Genomic DNA, 23629 nt, shown 5'->3' with positions numbered 1-23629 from the left:
GTTGGGCTACTTTAAAGGATAGTCATTGTTGAAGCAGTTTGCTTACTTGGGATACTAAACCTAAACATTGGGCTATGCCGTTATATTTCCAATATCTACAGTTATGCACATTTCAAGGTCATTCATCAGCGAATTTCCACATTCCACCACGCATTGCTTCTCGATACCGCTCCTTCACTTTTTCCCTCTCGAGATTGTTCGCTACTTCGCGATCATGTTCCAGTTCTTGTGTGTCAGGCATGTCCGTTCGCCAAAATCCTGGAGGCGTGCTGGGACGCTGATGGTCATGCCTATGTTTACTGTAGAGGTTGGCCATGCGCCTCGCTCTGGCCTCATGGAGGAGGCTCTGACGTTCTTCGGCGCTCAGCTGGTCGAGTAGATGTTTCTCTTCACCGAGGTAGTCCTCCAACATTTTCTGCTCTTCTTCTCCATAGTTTGAGCCGTCTGTAGTGGTTGGCGGGCCACCAAGACGCGCCATAGCATGGAATTTCTCTCGGCAGCAACCCGGGCGCGTGCAGCCACTGATACACTTGCGTTCATCCTTTCTGCGAACAACTGTGCCATACGCGAAGTCCAGCCCTTGGTTAGCGTTCGGGTTAATCTTAAAATGTCTAAGACCGAGTCGGTGGAGCGGTCGAGCTCGGAAAGGTTCGTCTTCCGAGTGTACAGCAACCGTACCAGGAACTTTGAACGAATGCGAGCGCGAACCTTCCTGCGGAGAGGCTTCTGGCTTTCCCCGGTCCCCAACGGATATGGAAGGCCTACCAATGGCGGATTCGGTTGGCTCACTGGATTCTGAGGCTTCCTTGACACCCCCCGAGGCTTGTGTACATGGGTTACGGGAAATGTCCCGTTGGTCGGGCCCGATATCAGCAATGTTTCCATTCTTCTTCTGTATGTGCAATGGATGTCGGGGTCGCGAAGGCCGTTCCAGGAGATCGTCCAGCCGCTGGTGTATCAGTACGTCATCCATGCTCGTGCTTGCCTGTGTCAACTGGACACGGGATGCCTGCTTCACTTGGCCTCTCCTTGGGACGAGCCTCAAACTTTCATCACCATCTTCTGCTACCGAGTCTAAGGCGTACCTCCTACGTCTCTCTGACTTATTCGATTGCTTTAGCTCCGACCATATCTTAGGGCCATTTGCGCTTGGCAAATTAGTGTCCACAGGTTGAAGCACTGTAGGCCGCTTGGGAGCCAGCTGGGTCGGCTCCATCTGATGGCGATTCAACCGTAGAGCCGTTGGATTGCGGGGCAAAGGAGACTTGATAGTGTCTGATGGAAGCTCATGGGACTGGCGGTCCAGATGATAGGATTTTCTTTTCCTCGGCGTCTCGACTGCGCTGCCAACTTCGTCCAAGTCCTGAGTTCCAGCTACATTATGTTCAAGGTGAACTCGTATGGGGCTAGAGGACATGCTCTCGCTCTTTATCAGAACGGGCTGGGCCAACTGGTCGTTCGTCCGAGTGCCATGGAGGCCGCGCTTAGTCGAAGCATGGTCTGGAACTGGATCACGCTTTCTTTTCAATGCCCCAGCTTTCGATTCGGTCGAAGATTCGGGAGGTCGAGGAGTTGAAGCGGTTCCGTCGCTGTCGATTGAACTTTCTGACTGGGTTGACAATGGCTCCATGGAAGCAGCAGGCGGCAATCCGCCATTGCCTTGTGCGTTGTGTCTGGATGCAGTCAAGTCGGACGTTGGAGTCAAATGTATCTGTGCAGAAGCACCTCCAACCTTCGCCGGCAAATCAGTGGGACACAGGGGCGAATTTTTTGAGGGGGTACGTGTCATATCATCTCTAGTATTTCCCGGGACTTGTTTGAATTTGACTGCACGGCCTTCAAGTACAAGCGTGAATTCTTCTTTGTTAAGATGAGCACCCCAGTACTGTAATTTTCTTTTATGTCGTTTAATCTTTGCCTTGAGATCTTTGGACGCATCAATCAGTGTCTGGAAATCCTTATAAAGCCCCAGATATTGATCCCAGACGGCCTTCATTTTGTCCGCTGTGAAGCGTCCATCTTCCTGCTGGCCAGTCTCAAATACCCACAGGAGGTGTTCTGGTGAATAGACGTCCTTTAATCGGACCAATTTTTCCAGTCCCTCAATGTCCTCCAGGCCCACATCATTTCGACGGATTTCCTCTCTTAAGAGGGAAATCTCGCGGTTGAGCTTCAGAACCTCTGTGGAATCATTGTTTCTGTCTGTACCTGCTAGCTTCTCGTCTAGCTCCTTGCCGTACTCGTCACGACGCGTGAGTTCCGTGTGTAAGGATTTATAGGCTTCATCGAAAAGTTTATTAAAATTTTGAGAGACAGAGACATGTAGCTGTTTTAAAACCTCCATGAGGGCCGGTCGCAGGTTGCAGGTAAGCCGCCCATCACGTCCCTGAGACTACCTAGGTACTATATTTAATTATCGCTTGAATCGCGAATGACGCGTTGCGATACTCCGTACTATTCCCGTAATAGCCATCCTCGGTATCTACCTTAAGGTACGCAGCCTATTAAGTTGGCTGACGGGCAACGTAAGCGAACATGTAAGGTATCGTTACATACCTGTTTTATTTTTTACCTTATCATTGCTGAAATCACTTAGATAAGCGGGCAATTGTTCCTTTGACGTATCAAAGCTCATCATGGTCTCACAAGCTGCCTCACCACGCCTTAATTTCATCAAAATGATGACGTGCGTCTTTGGACCTGGTTGCTTCCATCCGGTATCACTTGTACGTCTTGAGGATTAGCACACATAATGTCCAAGAGATATCTCGACAGCTCCAATACGGATCACCGGCAGCCCAAGCGACCCCGCATAACTCCGGTAGATAGTCAAGATCGCCTGTCCGCATTGAGCGACGAGCTGCTGCTCCAGATCTTGTCCTTTCTACCCATACCGTCGTTATTAATATGCCAAAGGTTTGCTCTTGTCTCTGTACTCTCTCGATCGGCTTTTTTCAGTGTTCCGGAGCTTGGCTAACGCCCTTTTTTAGGGTGTCTCGTCGTTTCCATGCACTTGCTGGGGACTCAGAGCTTTGGAAAAGGCAATATTACTCGCGGTGGGTTCGACCTCGAGCACGCCGAGTGGCGAATATTCGACATGCTACCCTTTCTTCATCAAGGGCAACGTACTCGCCACATGTTTCAACATGGTTGGGCCATGCTCATTTAGCTGAGGAGGGAAAGGTGACGAATTGGAAGAGACAGTATCGCCTTAGGCATAATTGGTCCAAGGGAATCTGTCAAGTAACTGAAGTCGAACTTCCACAACCCGCGCGTTCCCCAATGCTGATCAAGTTCTGCGCGGGCTTTGTCTTCACAGCAGACTCCGAACATGGGCTGAGGTGTTGGCGTGCTAGCAATCAAATATCATGCTCTGCTAGACTTCCCCTTGTGCAGTCCGAATCAGAAACCTCAGCATTCCCTACGGCGTTAGCGGTGAGCCGCTGCCTACCGCAGAATCTTATCAAAGTAACAGTGGGATTTGCAGACGGCCGTTTCGGCGTCTACGATATGGATACTCTGTCGTTATGTCTGAGATTACGCTCTTTCCATGCCGCTTTTGCTGATGGAGCAATCACCGCAATGGCCACATCGAATTCTTACCTACTAATGGTCTCAGAGTACAAGGTTTTATCACTGTATGAGATGTTTCTAGCGGAACCCGAGCATTCAACGAGATCCAATGCAGCGAATACGAGCAAACAATCCTCAGGGGAAGATGTGAAACTACTCGCATCTCTCAAGGCAGACAGTATTTTATCCCCGATGTCCTTGTCAATCCGATTGGCGCATTCGGAAATCATTGCATCTATTGTTTACAGCTTTTTCCATATTGGCTGTGGCTGGTCATTGGGGATTCAAGAACTGCATTTTGGCAAGAATGGCGAGCAGATTGGTTCTCGACTTGCAACCACCGTTAACGCTCAGTATGGAGCAATGCCACTGCATCCTCTTACTCGTTCGAGGAGGAGATATTCTTCGTCTTTTCAATCCGAACCATCAAGCGGGGAGTCTCAGGTGGAACTGACAGAGCCGTCCATATTGCACCAAGAACCGCCAACCTCCATTTCCTATTCCCACCCGTATCTCTTGACGTCGCATGCAGACAACACATTGACAGTGTATCTTGTCGTTTCCACTGGTGCAAAAGTTTTCGTCAAGGGAGGTCAGAGGCTCTGGGGTCATACTTCGTCAGTATCTGCAGTGCAAGTGAGCGACCGCGGAAAGGCGATTTCCGTGAGCTCTCGTGGCGACGAAATTAGAGTGTGGGAACTTGAGAGTCTGCTTCCGTCACTTGGGTCTTCGAAGGCAGCCAGGGGGGGGAACAGCATCCAGGTCAATCCTGAGAATAAGCCATGCAAGATTCATGAGGGCGGGCCCCTCCTAGCAGGGTTTCTTGCTTGCCAGCTTTGCGGGCCACAATTGGCCTCTGGGCAGATGTCCCGGGAATACGCTCGGATGGGAGATTGTGTTGGGTTTGATGATGAGCGTCTGCTTCTTTCCAGTTTAAAGGAAACTGGGACACACCTGATAGAAATGTATGATTTCACATGAGATGTTTGGGCAATGTTAAATGATCAGCCAAGTCAGGCATCCTTGGTAAACAAAGGGACTCAGCACAGGGATTTTATTTGAAAATGGCCTTTCAAAAAGGGCTTCTTCTCAAATGCAAGTTTCTTCAGACATTCTTATGACATTGTACGAGGAGAGTAACGCAGAGCTGGTCTGCTGTCATGGCGGAGCATTCAACAGGTTGAGGACCTTGTAGGCATCATTAAAGGCATATGTTATATTCCACAGGGGTCCTTATTGTGGAAGAAAAAAAAAATCACACAGCTACTGTGCTCAATCTCTCTCATCTCAATTTCCCATCCTCAATCTGTATACACAGATGACAATATATACACATCAATTGCTCGCCTCATCCCCTCGCTCCTTGTAGGGTCAGCTTTGAAGACTGCACGTACCGATCTTCGACTCTGCGAATGGCATGTTGTGGGTTCTTGCAATAATGAAGACAGCTAGCCCGATTATTTGTGCTGATTTGAAGAACTCTCTGGATATACAAAATGCATCAAGATGAGTATTGAAGCAGAAGGATCAGTCACACTGCTACTCATTCAGAACCGGGAATTGCTCCAGAATGGTGCTCTCATGCCATCGCCGGCCCGCAATGCCTCGACCTTGTCTCAAGCACAGTCCAGTATCAGGGGCTTTCCACTCAATATATTTTGCTTCACCATCGTGCCCCTCGCATGGAAACTTCCTTGACAATATCCTCCAAAACTTCGACCTCGTCGAGGAAGCGTTGTCCGCGCGACTTACCTTGTCAAAAGAAAAACCCACGGCTCGGCTGCCGTGGCTTGCCTGCCCTGGTCCATTTTATCACATGGTTGCTCGAGCATTATTGATATACCTCCTTCTGATTCTTCACGAAGTTCCTGCCATTTAGATTTGAGAGGAGCCATCGTGCACTGTGGGGTCTTCTAGCGAAGTTGACTCCCAGTTAAAATTCTAGCCAGGAACCACGCACGGGAAGCACTCTTTTCCACCCCGCAGGCAGCTAGCATATCTCTTTGCTACCACTATTACTATTGAATTTTTTTTTTTATTCCCTGCGAAGCAGAATAAATCAATCTTTTGTCAACCTCTCTCAATCTCTTTTCCGAAAAAGAAAAAAGAAAAGCAATACAATAAACTCACTTTCTTATCTTCGCCCACATATCATCAAAAATGGAATATCAAGCTGGAGGTCGTGGATGCTTCAACTGTGAGTCCTTGCAAATTTGACAAGAAAATCTCTGCGATTGTCAATTTGTGCGTACTGCGCTCTCACCCAAATCTATCTCATTGTCCATGCTTCCTTATTACTGTGCTGTTTGCATCAATCGGCTCCAATGTATCCAAAGAAGTCGCTGGTCGCGCCAGCCTTCTACTGACATATTTATTGTCTCCTCGCCCGTGTTCTTTTCTTGCGTCTCGCTATAGTGCGCTGTTTTGAAATCTTGGCCATCTGTTCCTCTGAAAAATGGACCTTTGAGAAGTATGATAGACTAACGACTGTACTTCATAGGCGGCGATGCCTCGCATCAGGTAAGAATTCGCCCAATTCACCAACGACATGGATTTGCCATCTTGGCCCTTTCAGCAACTATAATGAAGAAGAGAGACTCATCCTGTTAGGCTCGCGATTGTCCTAAGAAGGGAACTCCTACTTGGTACGACCCTCCTCCCCCGTCAGAAAACAGACAAGGTCTAATACTTCTTTTGCCAGCTATAACTGTGGTGGTATGTCATTACTCCTGCCTGAACCTTCCAGCCTTTTATGTTTGGGCAAAGACATTTCTAATGACATCGAGCAACAATAGGCCAGGGCCATGTCAGTAAGTTCATCTTAATATGCCATCTAAATTGATGGATAATTGGTTGACCAATGGCACTTCCTTCCATTAGGCCGCGAGTGTACAGTAGCTCCCAAGGAGAAGTCGTGCTACCGCTGCGGTGTTGCTGGACACATTTCTCGCGAGTGTTCCCAGGCTGGTTCGGGCGATAACTACAATGGTGCTCCTAGCGGCGGCCAAGAATGCTACAAATGCGGCCAAGTCGGCCATATCGCACGCAATTGCTCCCAGGGTGGCAACTATGGAGGCGGTTTCGGTCACGGAGGATACGGTGGTCGCCAGCAAACTTGCTACTCGTGTGGTGGCTTTGGCCACATGGCCCGCGATTGCACTCATGGTCAGAAGTGCTACAATTGTGAGTCTCTCGTCCATCTTCGTCTCGCACTTGTTGAGTAACAATGATCGTAGGTGGAGATGTCGGACATGTATCCCGCGACTGCCCCACTGAAGCGAAGGGTGAAAGAGTTTGCTACAAGTGCAAGCAACCTGGACACGTCCAGGCCGCTTGCCCTAACTAGTTCAGACATCTCGGGTCATCTGTCTTCGGTATCGCGTTAGTACACACAGAATCATTAATCGAAGATATCATCCTGGCCCGTCCGAGAATCTCGGGTGGTGCGAAGCCTCCCTCTATGGTGAGGTTGCGACCTCGCTCACCAATATGGTTGCCGGCTTCTCCGTCTTTCCCGACCTTCGGCCGGCATTATGTCGAGTTAATGGTCACCTGCGCCGAATCGCTCTATCGGTTTTTATCCCTCGGTCACAAGCAGGGAGACGTCGGCTTAAGAAATGAACAAGGACAGGTTGCACGTGGACAAAGTGTGATGAACTCGTTGGTGTGATGCAGAAGATCAAGGAAATACCCATAGCTTTGTAGCTTACAAAAGCAATCTTTCACGATTTCAAACCTCTCAATGTCTCTCCTCTATCAGAACCCTCCATCCACGTGAGTAGTAAGATCCACGACTGATCTTCATAACCAAATTCAAATAGAGTCGGAATAGGTGCTGATTGGGCTGTAGAGAGAGTCATTTAGCTAGTGCATGCTTTTATAAGTCGTGAATGTCAAAAGGCTGAAGACGGGAGTGCCCAGTCGTGGCAATGACCAGCTATATAACCAGCTATATAGTACATTCAAAACTTCATGTTTGAGCTATGGTCTTTGGGATGTGTCATGATTCCTGTCCCAGCAAGTAGCTTCATGAATACCAAGAGGCAACATGCATATACCCAAACGATGCAACAGGGTCTTGGACTTGTCCATGACCAAGCATGTCCGATGGTGTGCAGTAGAAAATGTCCCAACTACTATCTAATGTGGATGCCAGCAGTGATTGTCAAAAATTCGAATTTTATGGATACCGTCTCATGAGCTGCAGCTACACATCATGGCTCTCTTGTATCTGGGAACATCGCCGCAAAAACGTTCTTCTTCATGTTTGTCCAAGCCCCAAGAATCTCTGAAAGGGTCGAGAGCCATTTGCATGACACGGTCAAGGATTTTTCGGTCTCCTCTTTTCTCTACACGTTCAATGACTTCGTCGAGAATCCATCCGCGAGGTATGAACTGTAGCATGTACACGTCAGCGAGGCAGCATGAGTCGATAGCATGGAAAGGGTGTGAGCAAGGTACAGGCAGCATAAGATGAACAAATTTGATGTGAGGAACAAGAGACGCTTGAGACTCACCTTCGGGTTGACTGCATTCATATCTTTCTGTCGGTCCGCGTCGTTTTCTATGTCCCAATCTTCAAGGATTCGAGATCTCCAAGCCGCGAGCCACTTAGCTATGCGCTCTTTTGCAGACTGTTCTGTGTAGCCAATACCGCCGAACCCTTCACTGTGAAAGAAGATGGGTGCTGTGTCCATTCGTTGCTGGTCGGTCTCGATATCAGCAAGTGCTACGTTGGAGAGTCGCCTGAAAAAGTGATTGAAATCAAGCTCTAGAGCTTCCAATGTATCCAACATCTCCGAGAACAGTTCCTGGAAATCAGACTCTTTTTGGGTCTTCAATCCTAGCCTGCGACTCATCAAGCGTTTATATTCGTTCAGAAACACGCTCCTGTATTCATCACCGGTCCTTTCAATGACGGCCTCAGCGCGTTTCACGACAGGTGGTGCAGTTTCTTCAGTCAACCCATCTTTCAAGAACCACTCTTCGTCGACCTTGTCCCCGGCACCAATTAATTCCCCCAAAGCCTCTCCAAGACGAACCAGGTTCCACCAGATGACGGTTGGTTGATTCTTGTAGGAGTATCGCAACAAGTGGTCGTCATGGTTTGGAGTATACTGTGGGTCAAAGTTGTCCATAAAGGCGAATGGGCCAAAATCGAGAGACAGTCCGAAGATCGACGTGTTATCTGTGTTAAGTACGCCATTCATAAAACCATACGCTTGCCAGGCTGCCACGGTCTTCGCGTTGCGACGCACTATCTCACGGTATAGTCGTGCAAATCGATTTTCTGTTACAGCCTGATGTTCCTGTGCATGGTCTCGGGGAATGCCTCTGGCAGGATTATCGATGGCGTCTGCGGAATGGTCTTTGCCTAAGGATACAACACCTGGCAGCGTTTCCCATCCTCCAAAAATGTCCTCGGCGGTAAACGTCGCTAGCTTTCTGATGAGATCTCGATCCCCACGCGAATGCGGCAGATCAAAGCTCCCAATTCTGAGCCAAGTCTCGGCGAAGCGAGCAACGATAGCACCAGGCTCAATGCGCTCACGCAGAACCTTTGACTTCGGAAGTAGAGTGATTGCCAAAGCTCGAGTGCTTGGCACTCCAAGAGCGGATAACGCTAGGAAAACCATGAGCTACAATTGCGAGCCCACTAACATATGAGCGCTTACCTTCTGACACAACGTACTCGCGGATACTCGACCGAAGAACAGCCTTGCCATCAGCGAAGCGTGAATATGGCGTCTTTCCCGCTCCTTTCAATTGTACTTCGAATCGGCGCTTTGTTTGAGGATTGATGCACTCGAACAGGCTAATTGCTCGCTGATATAGGTCAATTTCTCTCGCTGGAGGCTCATTTTACAGAATACGGAGCTTACTCCATCACCAAGTTGCCCGGCCCAGGAGCCACTGTGCCTGGTCAACACTATCCAAAAAAAGTCCAATAAGGAATCAGACAACGTACAATTGCCATCCTACAAGTCATTAACAACGCTCTTTATGCTTTCGAGCCGCGAATTCGTCATACCTCCATAGCACTGAGCCCACGGGTAAATTCCTCCATCCTTTGCGTTCCAGCAGATCTCATTCCCAGATACTAATGCTTGGAATTGGGGCGTAAGTTCCTCGCCCATTTTCAGACCAAGGTCCTGCATCGCTTTAGGGCTGACGCTCAAGAGCTCAGTCGCCTCTGCTGGCTCGGGCCGAACAAACGTGTATAGGGCTCCTTTCACCAAACGGGGACCAAGAGTCTCTCTGGGAGCCTTGTGGGAAGACTCTGGGGTCTCGAAAGCAGGATCTGGGGGAAGCTTTGTTGTAAACACATTGGATTTCGGAAGTTCCGCAAGGGAAACTCCTGCTGTGCTAGTCGAGAATTGGGTTGCCATTTGGCCCAGACAATATCGCATAGACCTTAATCGGCTGAGTCTACTCCGCAAAGACATATAACAGCGTTTCTACTGTGTGTACCCTGTGAAGAAACAAGTGAGAACTGTCTCCGATAGAAATTATGATGACAGGCTTCAAAGATGCAGTATGATGCGATCACTTAAAATCCTTGATGACTGAACCTACTGCAAAAATGATTTGCGGAATGACAAGCAGCATGATTACTACATAACTACGTGAATCACCCCACAGAGAGTTCTGTGTGTGGAGTCACCAACTCCTAAGGTACCTCAGTACTAGTATGATTTATTGTACTCTGTAAGTAGTCCGTACGGCCTATTAGCCATTCATGGAAATACATGGATACATTGTAAGGTAGGTAAGGTAGGTACCTAAGTAGCACCTTAGGTAAGGTACTCTGTTGTATCTTTAGTAATCTCCAGAAAGGTAACTATCTAGTATGTAATAGTTTAGAGTCGAAAAAGAACAGGCATTCTCTGACAGAATTCATTCTTTGCAAATGATAGAAAGATTAAGGAATAATGCAGAGCCCTACCTATTCTAGCCTTGTACCTTAGGTATGAAGAATTTATTTCCATACTGTAAGGCCAGAAAGAATGAATGGTAATCAGTATTGCTAGGTACCTAGGTTATTGTTGTCATTACTAGCGCGTCTAGTATAATTGCTACTGACATCATCAGTATGTCCCCATTGTCATCATTGTTCTCTGTTATTATGGATACTTGAGTCCTTGAACACTGACTATTTACTAGCAAGAAGGTCATGGGTACAACATCGCAGCTATCGTTATCTACTCACAGTCGAGTCCGTACATCTACCTATAATAATAATAATAATACGTGGACTGATCAGCGACAGTACAAAGTTATGATGATAGTGCCGAGCGCTAATGCATTATGAATACTCCGCAAGCCACGGAATTAAGCCGCACCCCACCTGCTCTTAAATCTTGATGGAATCATCATTATCTGGAATCACACCAATTCAGCAAATATTGTGAATGATCGAGTACATTTTATAATCAAACATATATTGGTGCGTCATGCTAAGACTGGGGTTACCCTTTGTTGTGCCTGAGTATTTGTTAATATTTTTTCTTAGTCGCCCACTGTCCCGCCAGCTGTTCGCTGTCGATCGATATAGAGAGGTATTCGGTCTTCTTGCATCACATACCGTGGATTCCTCTACGTTGTCTCGACTCCGAAGGGCATGGCTCAATCGTCTGCGGAAATCGCAAGTGTGGAGCTGAGTGACGGCGTTAAGATTCCGATTGTAAGTATTCTCCATCGGCTCTTCTCCGCAGCTTCCCACAGCGGGAAATTCCCTTGGTCGAATTTGTTAATAATTCTCCTTATGCCAGCTTGGGTATGGCACGGGCACTGCCTGGTTTAAAACAGGCGGGGCGACAGGCATTGATCGAGAGTTAGTTGAGTCGATCAAAACTGCAATCAAGCTAGGATATCACCACTTGGATGGCGCGGAAGTCTATGGTACCGAACCAGAGATAGGACTGGCCATCAAAGAGAGTGGCGTCCCACGAGAGCAACTTTTTGTGACAACCAAGGTGATCACGAATATTGCAGACATCCCCAGAGCGATAGATGCAAGCCTGGAGAAACTGCAACTCAGCTACGTGGACCTGTAAGTAGTGCACGTTATCCTCACAGTACACGACTTTGCGTCGACCTACGAGACTGATATGCTCTATTGCACCTTGCAGATATCTGATCCATTCCCCATTCTTCGCCAAATCGGATGATGAGTTGCAAGAAGCCTGGGCTGCCATGGAGAAGGTCAAGGCTGCTGGGAAGGCCAGGTCTATTGGTGTCTCCAATTTCCTGCAAAGTCACCTAGAGGCAATTCTCAAAACCGCCAAGGTCACTCCCTCGATCAACCAGATTGAGTACCACCCATATCTACAGCATGGCGGCCTTGTTCCGTTCCAGGGAGACAAGGGAATCAAAACAGCGAGCTACGGTCCTCTTACACCCATTACTCGAGCAAAGGATGGGCCCCTCAGGGAGCTACTGCAAAGTCTCGCCTACAAATATGGTGTCAGTGAAGGCGAGATCCTGCTCAGATGGTCCATAGACCGGGGGGATGTTTCAATCACGACAAGCAGCAAGGAGTCTCGTCTCAGCAGCTATTTGCGTGCGTTGGTCTTCCGACTGACGCCCAAAGAATTAGACGAAATTTCCGCTATCGGACGTCAGAAACACTACCGGGCATTTTGGAGGGATAAATTCGCAGATGATGATCGTTCTTGATTTATCGTGTAGCGGCAGCCAGAAGCCTCTTTCCTTCCCTGCTCGAGGCAATTATGGTCCGGCTTTGAGGGGTATGTACCTGCGATTTGAGGTGTACTTTTGTTGACACGGGAGCATACGGTCCAATGTGCGCTCATGGCGGCGATGTCCCGCTGTTAAGCGTACTCACCTTGATACACTATATAATTATAATGAAAATCATGATAGAAAAAGAACATAAGGACCTGGTAGGTCGAACCCACTTCGGAGCAAAGCAGAGCATATTATTGTCTCCACGCATTCATAACTTTCAATTAGGCCATCTTTACCCCTTGGCGATGCAATCAGTAGCTTCAAAGGCATGGAGTTCCCTCTATCATACTGCCAAGCATCTCCGCACCAGGCCCAACCCAAGGTAGCTCACCAACGCCGATCATCATCCTTTGAGGAACCATTCTACCCTCCAGTGTCAACCCTTTTGTGTCCCTCAAATTCGAACTCGATTAGCGAGTGCATTGGGAGCGTACCCATGGCTCTGGGAATCTAAAATTACTTTTGGCGCCGCATACAGGGTTGCTTGCCAATACAAGTCCTTTTAGATAGAGTTCCCACGCATTAATCATGCTGGATTAAGCTCGTTCCACTCGCGCTGAGCCTGGGAACACAAGGAGATTGTCTTTCGGACGCATTCGTCTAGGTCGACGGCATCGGCGAGAGCTTGTCCTGTGAATCGCGTTTTCCCTTCAAGCTAGAGTCGCAACCCCGTCGTTACACAAGGTTAGCAACTGTTGGACCAAGTCGACAAGACTGAGTGTCATTTTAGCTTCATGACGCATTGCCCGAATTCCAGACAGGAGATTAACCTTTCTATGTCCGTCTATCTTTAGACCGCGAGTTTTCCTACATGCGATTCCGGAAGACATAGGCTCGGAGTGTTTAGCGCCCTCTAGAACACGCTTCAGGAAAGACAAGAAGCAAACCGAAACTGAAACAAAATTGTCTTCGTCTACGCCTCGTGCCATCCTTGCACGCAATACATGATTGATTGAGGGACTGCAATGTCGGTGAATCGTCGACTTACTCTTCCTGTGGACGATGATTTGAGAAATTCCAAGTCTGCGCTACAACAAACATCTGCGCCAGAAATAGCCTCAGTCGATAAACGACTGGAACGTCTTAAGCAAGAGGTCCTTCCTTTCTATCCGTTCTTGCTCACAGTTCCCACCGATGTGCCTTTCCGTCCTGGTGCCCGATTTATCAACAACTGGGCAGTGGGTGATGACGGGCCTTTCACTCCAGACGAACAAGAACTACAGTACATGACTTTTTTGACTCACCAAGACGGTGACTCTTTATTAGTGGCCGTGGGGGATTGGTCAGACGGAACAGGGAACATTATGTCAGACAAGCGCTCAGGGCCTAAAAGTGCGGCAAGCACGCCCTCAGCTGGGTCATTGAAGAAGAAGATCAGCTTGAACGATTACAAGAATAGGAGAAAGAGCGGTGCTTCAGTCTCGCCTATCAATCAAGAGCCTGTTACACAGTCTTCAGCTCCTCATACCTCCGAGGACAAGCGATCAGGGATGAAGGCCACTACGTCCGTGGACCATTCGGGAAAACAGTCACTCAACTCACTATCGACGAAGTCATCAGTCAGATATGTACCCGAGAGTGTAGGGCGTAAAAGGCCGCCAGAGCTCGGTCATGTGCATCTAGGGTCACATGAAGGGGAGCAGGCAGATGTAGTTTCTTCCAAGAAAGCGAGGCTTTCGCCGAGGATGATCGGGAGCAAGAGTTCTGAGCCCTCGAAGACCAACGGGTTGCCTGACCTACTATCACCAACTTTACCACCCACTACAGACAGCCCCAAATTACCCAGGCTATTGTCACCAACTCTTCCGCCTGATATTGAGAAAGAGCTAGCGAGACTTGACGAAAGCCGCCCAGTGTCAAGCTCGTTCAAACTACTAAAGCATATTGATTCTGCATCGTCAAAGGAGAGTGTACAGAACCCGAAACCGCATGGCCACGGCAGACTGCAGCCATACGCAACGACTGGACCCAGCTTGCATGGTAGCAGCCTGAACTCGACGGCCGATAAATGCATAGCTACTCCTATAGATTCTAGGGGCTCTGATCTCGGTGACACACCAAATCTTGACTTGCAATCTCAGAGGGGTGAACAAACGCCATTTTCCACAGATACCAAAGAAAGTATGGCATCGAAGCCACGGCTGGTGGTAAAACTGAGATACGGAAGATCGAATAGGAAGCGTATCGAGGCTCTCTTGAAATTTTCTGCCAAGAGGAAAGCAGCTCTCACTTCTTCGCCCATTAACCAGCAAGGGGATTCCGAGAAAGCCCGAGTGACCAAAGCTCAGCTTAACGAATCCTATACTTCCGCACTCGAGCATACCAGCCACAAATCCCACCGGCTGGAGGGCACAGTCAAGGATACAGTTAACGTGGACACAAGTACTTCAATGAAAGAACGATCGAAGGAGCCCAGGGCGGCAACCCCAGAAAAGTCCCGACTTCCTGCGTCCCCTACCCCGGTCTCGATATCAAATCAATCGAAGAACTTTGCGGGGTCTCCGACCAAGGATGCAAAGAACTCTGCTGCTCGTATCGAGACCTTCCATAGCGCGGGGAAGTCGACGTCCCGTCATTGCACCAAAGATCAAGCGGGAAGCCAGGTGAACTCTTCGAAGTCAGCATCCGCGGATTCTGATAATCCTGTGTCTCTGTCCCGGAACTCTGAGCGTCGAGCTTGGAAGGATGAATACCAGAGACTTGGAAACTTGGGCAGGGAGTTGAAGCATGCTGCAGAGAGGCATACCAACAAAGATGCGGTGACTACTGCTGATGAAAAACTTGCAGTTGTGACGGCGATAGAGGCTGTTCTTTGTTTCATTCTCGCATTTGTTGCTGACGATCAGTCTAAAGCTTTGGCCCGTCAAGTTGGCGACTCATCGACCTGGCTATCTATACTCGCCTATTGGCGTGTTGTGAGAAAGAACAGTGTCCCTTACCCGAGACTCCACAGTCTCTGTTTGATTCTTGGTGCTGTGTCTTATGATGCGATTCACGCTCTCGACCTGGAACGCCTCGCAGTTACTCCATTGCCAGGAGATCATACTCCTGTGCCCACACCGGGAAGTGACGGCACTACTGTCACGTCGGATGAGAACAAGAAGAATCGAAGAGATATCATTGAGTTAAAAAACCGATTACCTGATTTTTACAAGGAGTCCCAGAGACTGTGGCTCGAGGGCTTGCAAGGCCTTTCAGAAGATATTCTTGCCCGTGAATTTCCTGACACCTGGTCTAGACGCTCAAGAAGATATTCACATCTGGGAAAGCAGAAGCTCAAGATCGGAGACTATACTGGGGAGTTCCTTTTTCCACCCGGGAAGACATCAGCACCTGTGGAAACTGTTCGGTTTGGGTGTGCGATTCTAAGAGAGTGGTGTATGAAAGAAGGCGTGGATTGGAGCTGCCGACTGGATTTATGACAAGATGACAGATTATTATGCTATGGCTGCTGTTCTTACAAACCGTGATTATTGTTTCCTTCCTGGATTTCTGTTGGCTTTTTCTGATTTGTCAGTAAGTCACTTCAAGCCAGCGGGCGTCAAACGAGTCTATTTTCTGTTTGCCGTTGTGCCGTGATACCAGAGTTTCGAGTCTTCCCAGAATTAGACAAGTGAAAGCACAGTTTTATGGGTTCCTAAAATTATGACATGCGACTATCCTATCTGCGTATAGCAAAATATGTAGTCCTAATGGATGGGACTACTCTGCATATTCTGGGCAACTTACTACAGAGCTGTGAAAGTAGACTATTTGGCCCACGCTAAGATGATCATCGCAATGGCTTTTAAGATCTATTCCACATCATCATTTGATGAGTAGTCTAGTCTATGCTGATTATCGCAGCCTCTCACTGAAACATGACATTGACGATAATGTCGCGCGAAAAGAAAAGGTGGAATCTTGGGTATTCAAAGAGAAGATGCAAACCCAAGTACTTATGATGTGATGCAATTTTCAAATCACGCACGAATAAATGCAATGGCCTCAGATGAAAGAAACGGTATAAAATAAGATCCGAACGTCATGACATAGGACCATCTACTCATATCGGTGTTGAAAACGAGGCCGATTAAAAGGTCTGGATTCGAATGTGGATTGAGCGACCGAGGATTCAGCTATGGATATGAAGGACTTGTCCAGAATGCTTACGGCTCAGCCTGATGATGTGCATGGGATGCATGACAAAGGTCATTCGCCAAATGTTCACCGAAAAGCCAGCCAGCTTCGCGACAATACCGGGCTTCTCCACTACGAGTACCAACTTCACTACTCCAGCAGATGAACGAGGCATCGACAATATCTGCGATGACGCCTTCAGCCGCTCCTAGGATACTCCAGCCGATGATTCCCGCAATGAGTCCGACCACATAGGCATACATACTGCCATGAACTCCATTACCCGGGCCGGGGACCTCGAGGTTCCGAGCAGCGCTTACCCATCCTCCAAAACCGAGTGCCAAAGACATCATGAAGCGAGCGGCGTGGAGAAAGAGCTTCGAAAGCCGGTAGGAGAGGAGCGGTGCAGAACCCGCATGGGACCAAGAAGTCGACCTCGGATGGAGTGACGACACCGCCGTCGCAAGTGAGACACTCGGCATTTCGAGGAGGCCACGAGCAGATAGTATGAGCGGTTGAGAATGAATAGCGGCGTAAGTGAGAGCAAGAGGGTCTGTGAGCGCCGCGAGGGGAGAAGGAATGAGTGAGTACACGAAAAGATTCAGAAGCCGAGATAGGCGAGTCGGCAGCAACAGAAGCGGTAGCCGAGTGGATAATGCTATCAGCTTAGAGAAACAGACTGTGCCAAACAACGTGGTGACAGAATGGACAAAAGCCGCCTGTACTATCTGCCTAGACGTGGGTTTCGGGGTCGCGAGACGGTGAAAGTACCACTGACTCACTGTTGCAGCTGTAACTGAACGTTGGATACCGGCGATGACTCCCAATGACCAGATGTAAACGAGGACAAAATAGGTTCCCAGCCACCAGCTGCTGATGTTGAGAGCAAAAGCGTGCGATTCTGACATGTGCCCACCGAGAAAAACTCGAGCGAACATCAGCATCCAGACCCACGTCCAGGAGACAATACAAATCAGGACGCCAAGGCCCAGGAGTAATAATTCCAGGTTTGCAGCGAGAATTCGGCAGGCGAAATCAAGGATGTCGATGGCTTTGCCAATTGCGTGGCGGCTCCGGGCAACATTATATATCCAAAAGTTCGAGATAATGAACGGCACGAGAGAGACGACCCTCATGGCTTTGTCCTGAATACTAGTCCCATGCCAGATTCCTTTGAAACTCGAGATGAAGGGGTAAAGCGAGAAAGAGTACAGTATAACAGGAACTGCAAAAATCATTGCATAGACCAGAGGGCGCACGTAATACCGCAGAGACGCCAGCCAAAGAAGTGATATAAATATCGAGACCACCGTATAGATGCCGAGGAGATAGAAGGATCCATGAACAGTGAGATATATCGTGTCGCCCCATCTCGATTTGTCACCTGAAGGCGCAGATGTGTGCAAATAAATGAGAAATGAGGTAGCAAGTAGGCAGCCCAGAGATATCAGAAAGAGCTTCCCCCAGAAAGTATCATGGGCGCCAGATTGCGTCTCCCCTAGTGAATAAGGCTCAAGACCACAGTCCGCTATGCTTGGTTGTTCACGGTCATCGAGAAGTTGTTGCTTATCTACCTCGTTCGGCCCGAGGAACGTCTCAATGCCAAGAATCCTTGGCTCCGAGCTTGCTTGTTCCCGGAACAGCTGGACGGATGGAGGACTATCATCAAGACCATCAAGTGACCCAGCCTTGTCAACATTCTCGTCTGATCTCAATGTATCTTCAAGACGAATATCGACCAAATTCCCTCTGAGACCACGACTTTGTCGGACTTCGTCGGGAACCCCATGGTCATCGGCTGTCATCGCAATTGGCTCAAATGCACGACCACTTTCCCTGTCCATAGACTTACTGCTGGCACGCCAAGAGCTTCTGATGCTGCCGCGCTTGACATATTTGTCATCCTGGAGAGGCTGCTGCTCAAGGCTGATCGAACTGACGCCATCACCTCCAATTTCCGAAGAATCTTTGAGTTGGCTGCTGCCAAAATGCCGCCTTGACCTTTGCAAGGCGTAGAAGTCCGCAATCTCGCGCTCCCGCTCTGCTTCATCATCCTCGTCACGGAAATCATCTGTGGCGCTGAAGAACAGAGGCGCGGGCTGAGCCGCATTTCGTAAACCGAAAGGAAGATTAGAGACCTGGGACGTGGCTTGGTGGTAAGGATCTAGTGTCATTCGGAAGAATGTTCGCGATGAAGAAAGGCGAGAAACCCCAGGTCGTGCATTGAGACGATCACTGCCACTACGACGTGCATCATCGAGAGAAGGGCCTAGTCGTGACTGCGACTGAGCAAGGAAGCGCGAGGCATCTGTGTTACTGATGTGAGTCACGCGAACAGAGACCAGCAGGAATGATGCAAAGGATAGCAGGGTAGCTCTGTATTAGTTTTGGAACGCATACACTCTGAGAACATGACCTGCAGTGTATCTGGACTTCCTAGAAGTCCTGATTCATGCTAAAATGAAGGTTCGTGTTATAGTCCTCAGTTGTTATCGTGACTAGAGTCTCTAATGGTGTGTGGCCGGACAGTTTGCGGTGAGCTAATATTCAGTATCAAAGGTATATTGGATGTAAATGAAGCGAAGACAGGGAAGGAGCGTCATCTAGAGAGTCAGTCTCTCTATTTCTAAATCATAAACATGAGTGAATCTGAAAGAGATCCCAGTTAGGATATTGGTATAAATCCATGGACTTGCTCATGTGAAGCGGATATTCAGAGATAACGGATGATCTGACGGGAGCCCACTCGTCATATGGCAGGGTCAGCTGAGATGACTCAGCAGATGGTCCTCAGGACCATGCTCCGTACATTCTGGATGCAAAGTCGAATTGATCCCGTGTACCTCCTCATCGAAGCATCCAGAACAAGAAATTTAGCATACCGATGTGGCTCTCTTGCGGGAGGCATTGGAGTATGAGTTGAAATATATTGGTATTGGCAACCTCCTGATAACTGATATCATAGAACATTATCTACACCCCCGATCCGACCTTTTTTGTATCCATGTCACAGCCATGGGATTACATCGCTAAGCTTGTCTGTATTGGAGACTCCGGCACTGGAAAGTCTAGTGTGAGTGTGTCACGCCCAGTTACCCGGTTTTTATGTTGAACCTCAGACAAAATTGTGTTGACCTGCGTGTTGTTGTAAAGTTGACCATTCGACTCTGTGAAGGACGCTTCTCTTCCAGTCATGATGTTACTATTGGCGTGGAATTTGGCTCGCGTATTGTTCCAGTTGGGCCTCCAGCATCAAAGAGTCTGGGGGTAGATTCCGATGCTTCTGACTCCTCTGCTCTGCCATCTTCAACGGCGACAGCTATGGTTGCATCCCACGAGTCTGTTTCCTCGGGTCTCCCCAGCCCTCCACGAAAACCGCTAGGGGATCAACCACAGAAAAAGATGAAGCTCTCCCTTTGGGACACCGCGGGCCAGGAGACTTACAAGTCGATAACTCGCTCGTACTTTCGTGGTGCCTCAGGGGCCCTCCTCGTTTTTGACATCACTCGTCCCTCTACATTCACCTCTTGCACCCAATGGTTGCAGGATCTTCGGCAAATTGCAGAAGATGGTATTGTTGTAATTCTGGTTGGAAATAAGAGCGATCTCGCGGAAGTGAAATCCGACGTGAATCAGAGGCGTGTCACCAGGCAAGAGGCGGAGGAGTGGTGCCGCATGAACAATGTTGTTCGCTACGTTGAAACAAGTGCAAAGTCCGGTGAAGGCGTCGAACGAGCATTCCTTGAAGTTGCCGAGAGGATTTATCGCAATATCGAGGCAGGAAAGTACGACCTGAACGATCGTCGAAGCGGTGTAAAGGGTTTTGGGGCTACAGGGGGAGCAAGCGCAGGAACGCCGAAAACCATCACCTTAGGCTTGAATGATGCAATGCGCAGTGGTGGAAATAGTTGGCGCGGAGCTTGTTGCTAGTCTGAAAAAATGCATTTATTCGAGCCCTCTTGCACGTCATGGTGGTAATATAGGATATTGCGATGCACGACATGGCTCATCTACTATGCAATTATATATCATACCTACTGCTTGTTTAATTAAGATTGTGTTTGGGCAACTCCTTTCACTGAGTATCACCTTTCTTGTTTCTGTAACAGCCACCATGCCTAGACAGGCAGATGGAAAGAATCCCTGGATGAGGAGCACGAAACGAAGCATCATTATTGATTTGTGCTTCCCGATTATAAATAGAGCTCGTAAGGTATCTAAATATTGCCATTGCTACATAATAGCATTGGTAATTGTAGGCTGAGACGTTAGTATATAGAGTGCTGGCAGTGGTAACGGATCGGTATACATTGCTTGAACAGTCAAGTTGGAACAAGCTGAAAGCTTAATTATATGCCGATTGGAGGTGTTGCTTGTCCCAGAACTCCGGCACACTTGGTGTGCAGATGGCGGAAGGCTTCGCTACGTCCGTCCGCCTCCGCGCAGATAAGTAAACGTCATCGGAGAATCCAGCATTATACGGAGTTAATCATTCCGAGAATAGCAACAGCAGCGCCAGACACAGTTTGACATACATCGCACGATTGAATCATGGATACAGAATGGTTCAAGCTGACATTCGTAGGTGCCTGACATCCAAATCAATTCGCAATCCGCCAACCGCTCAGCCAGTTCAAATTGGCCCATTGCTGGCTAGGTCCCTCAATGCCGAACACAATGACCCGAAAATGAACAAACATTCCGATGATGACCATGTAAAGGAAGGCATACAGAGACCCACGAGCCACAGTACTCATTTTTTGAGTAAGCCAGTCGACACAAAAACCGAATGTAAGTATGGCATAATAGAGCGCAGGGTAATAATGGTGAACATAGGTCACCCGAGCCATGATTATGAAAGGGAAGTAGTGTAGGATCCATCCGAGAAGAGGATAGAAGCCGGAATAATGGATGTGATCGATGTCCGCTTGATTGAGATCCTTGTAACCCCGCTGCCAGCGGGCGAGATACCAGAATATCAAGAGTCCAAAAACCCCGAGACTGACTGTACTGCCCCAGTAGACAAAGGGATTTCCGAGGAGGTAATACTTAATGGTGTTGTCATCCCAAGAGCACATACGAAGGCCCACATTAAGTATGGGCCATTGCCAGAATTTCGACGCAAGGTCATCTTGTTTGTCTGGATCAGGAACAAGCGCGTTGTTTGATGTCATCATGGCGACATTCAGATGAATGAAATCCTTAAAAAAGGGGGACTTGTACGATCCTGGATCACCAGGTGGAACTGCGAGAATTTTCACGTCAGACCAGGGTACCAGCTTGCTCGAGGGGGAGGAAAAGGTAATGTCTGCCGAGGGTGAAAACAGCAGAAGAGCGACAGGCTGAGCGGGCAATGGTCAGACTTCTTGCTTGGTACTTACGTCGATCATTGAAATGAGACTCCACGTTCCAATGCGTGTAGACGTCGCGAGGATTATTCTCTTTGACGCATGTGGTCTCGATCTGCTTAAAACCCCACTGTGGGAGGTTCACGTTGCCGGCGCGCAGATAACAGCCCAGAACGATGTGTCTCAGGCGGAATGCAGTTGTCAGTGTTCGAATCCTGCTTCGGTCCCTTGACGCGACATCATCGACAACCTCCACTGCCCAGTGGTCTTTTTCGTCCCCAACAGTGATGTTGCCGTAGCACGAGACTTCGTATTGAGATTTGGTGATAGGAGCCGGGATGGCATGCGAATGAAGGTTTCGGCCCGTTTGCCCGTGGATAAGACGAATAATATCGCCATCGCCAACAAAAGACAGAGGTCCGTTGGCGTCATACTCAGGTTCATGGCGGTTGGGGTAGATGAACCAATCGTTGTTTGCGTCCTTGTGATGGTAACAAGTGACCTGCTGCTGATTGGAACCGTCGGGATAGGTTTGCACATGAGAATGCAGCAGCCCTCCACCATAACCCATATTTTTTAAAGTGACCCTAGAGCCAAGGGCAATTTCGAGAGGGCTGTCCTTTCCAACTTCGGTGCCCTTTAGGTTGGCCTGAAAGAGAGAGCTCATCTGCGCGTCGCCCGGTCCACTGTTTTCAAGAATCCAGAAATGCACGTAAAAGGAAAGCATATATACCATAGCTGGTATAATAATCAATCCGACTACGCGAGCCAGTAGGTGATTGACGAGGACTGTCTGTTCACAAGGTCAGGTACACAGCAGTATTCTAGAACTCCCTTCAGTACTGACCTTCGGCATCCTAAGATCGCCAAATTTATTCCACAAATCTTCAATTGTATAGAGTCCCACTAATGCTGTGCAGAAAAGGCCCACCCATTTGACACTGCATACGCAGCCGATACTTATACCCGTCAAGAAGAGCCACGTGAACCACTGAACTGAGAAGCTAGCATGATGTAACCGATGAAACTTAGCCCAGCACATGGTGGTCGTAAAGGTGAAGCAAAGTAACATCGAGTCAAGCAATATGAACCTTGAAATGGTCGCATAGGAGTTTTCGAACAAAACCATCAGACTGATTAGCCAAACGGTGGGCTTGCGGAAACCGAGCTCTCGAGCAGTGTAATAAGCGAGAGGAACGCACGCGACACCGAAAGCGGCGTTGAAGACACGCATGAACGTAAAGTTGACATCGTCAGGGTATTTTTCTCCTGATTTGAATTCAAAGGATCCGTTGTAGCCAGCAAGGAGACCGGATAAGCCAACAAGCATCTTTCCCAGTGGCGGGTGAACATCAAAGTAGAATTCTCGCTTCAAGTAATGTGAACCGAATTTCCCAAAGCTGGTCGACAGTAATTAGACACTGTGATAGTTTCGCATGGCTAAGGTTATGTAACGTACTGGGCTTCATCCCATGTCACAATGTTCGAGCGACCTATGCGGTACATACGGGTGAAGACAGCCAAGGCTGTCAGCACAATCGGCGCAATGAAAGGTTCCCAACTATCTAGTATTGAGGAGAAAGAACTGGGCTGTTCGGCAAAAGGGTCATTAGCTGGCGATAAGATGCGACGCTTTGCAGGTGAAACAGGATGAGTATGACCGTCATACCTTAGGCCTCGACTTTGCGTCCTTGTCCTCGAGATTATGAGATGAGAAGAGCTTATCAGCTTTCTCTCCGGCGTGAACATTCCTACGCCGCAAATCGGAGCCGATATTGGCACCGGTAGTTGATGCGACATCCATTTCCGCCATGGTGGATGGTCTCATCCTATATCGA

General features: G+C 48.5%; 8 protein-coding genes across 8 annotated transcripts; 4 read left to right on the top strand and 4 right to left on the bottom strand.

Annotated features, from left to right (window-relative positions):
- Positions 1 to 118: 118 nt before the first annotated feature.
- On the bottom strand, positions 119 to 2344 carry ALT_8369 (SAE2 C-terminal domain-containing protein; the record flags this gene model as incomplete). The annotated part of the gene is made up of 1 exon (XM_033561410.1): positions 119 to 2344. One exon carries the CDS (start codon positions 2342 to 2344, stop codon positions 119 to 121), a length of 2226 nt encoding a protein of 741 aa, XP_033417301.1.
- A 3389-nt stretch (positions 2345 to 5733) lies between these two features.
- Positions 5734 to 6919, top strand: ALT_8368 (cellular nucleic acid-binding protein homolog; the record flags this gene model as incomplete). Its single annotated transcript, XM_033561411.1, has 7 exons — positions 5734 to 5770; positions 6074 to 6093; positions 6184 to 6218; positions 6275 to 6288; positions 6369 to 6383; positions 6454 to 6756; positions 6810 to 6919. The coding sequence occupies 7 exons, from the start codon at positions 5734 to 5736 to the stop codon at positions 6917 to 6919; spliced, it is 534 nt and encodes a 177-aa protein (XP_033417302.1).
- A 1003-nt stretch (positions 6920 to 7922) lies between these two features.
- ALT_8367 (UPF0061 protein C20G4.05c) lies at positions 7923 to 9962 on the bottom strand (the record flags this gene model as incomplete). Its single annotated transcript, XM_033561412.1, has 5 exons — positions 7923 to 9196; positions 9249 to 9399; positions 9456 to 9486; positions 9542 to 9551; positions 9605 to 9962. The coding sequence occupies 5 exons, from the start codon at positions 9960 to 9962 to the stop codon at positions 7923 to 7925; spliced, it is 1824 nt and encodes a 607-aa protein (XP_033417303.1).
- A 1232-nt stretch (positions 9963 to 11194) lies between these two features.
- Positions 11195 to 12252, top strand: ALT_8366 (aldo/keto reductase; the record flags this gene model as incomplete). Its single annotated transcript, XM_033561413.1, has 3 exons — positions 11195 to 11257; positions 11346 to 11626; positions 11706 to 12252. The coding sequence occupies 3 exons, from the start codon at positions 11195 to 11197 to the stop codon at positions 12250 to 12252; spliced, it is 891 nt and encodes a 296-aa protein (XP_033417304.1).
- Positions 12253 to 13289: 1037 nt separating this feature from the next.
- On the top strand, positions 13290 to 15746 carry ALT_8365 (uncharacterized protein; the record flags this gene model as incomplete). The annotated part of the gene is made up of 1 exon (XM_033561414.2): positions 13290 to 15746. The coding sequence occupies one exon, from the start codon at positions 13290 to 13292 to the stop codon at positions 15744 to 15746; it is 2457 nt and encodes an 818-aa protein (XP_033417305.1).
- A 726-nt stretch (positions 15747 to 16472) lies between these two features.
- Positions 16473 to 18617, bottom strand: ALT_8364 (uncharacterized protein; the record flags this gene model as incomplete). Its single annotated transcript, XM_033561415.1, has 1 exon — positions 16473 to 18617. The coding sequence occupies one exon, from the start codon at positions 18615 to 18617 to the stop codon at positions 16473 to 16475; it is 2145 nt and encodes a 714-aa protein (XP_033417306.1).
- A 1147-nt stretch (positions 18618 to 19764) lies between these two features.
- Positions 19765 to 20373, top strand: ALT_8363 (Rab family GTPase; the record flags this gene model as incomplete). The annotated part of the gene is made up of 1 exon (XM_033561416.2): positions 19765 to 20373. One exon carries the CDS (start codon positions 19765 to 19767, stop codon positions 20371 to 20373), a length of 609 nt encoding a protein of 202 aa, XP_033417307.2.
- Positions 20374 to 21044: 671 nt separating this feature from the next.
- pmt2 (dolichyl-phosphate-mannose--protein mannosyltransferase 2) lies at positions 21045 to 23604 on the bottom strand (the record flags this gene model as incomplete). Its single annotated transcript, XM_089600411.1, has 5 exons — positions 21045 to 21751; positions 21825 to 22584; positions 22639 to 23191; positions 23251 to 23381; positions 23461 to 23604. The coding sequence occupies 5 exons, from the start codon at positions 23602 to 23604 to the stop codon at positions 21045 to 21047; spliced, it is 2295 nt and encodes a 764-aa protein (XP_089455304.1).
- Positions 23605 to 23629: the final 25 nt, after the last annotated feature.

This window comes from Aspergillus lentulus (assembly GCF_001445615.1).
Source record: "Aspergillus lentulus DNA, contig: Alt16, strain: IFM 54703, whole genome shotgun sequence".
NCBI classification, from domain to species: domain Eukaryota; kingdom Fungi; phylum Ascomycota; class Eurotiomycetes; order Eurotiales; family Aspergillaceae; genus Aspergillus; species Aspergillus lentulus.
The sequence above is the reverse complement of the archived record's forward strand: the minus strand, read 5'-3'. Positions and strand labels throughout refer to the sequence as shown.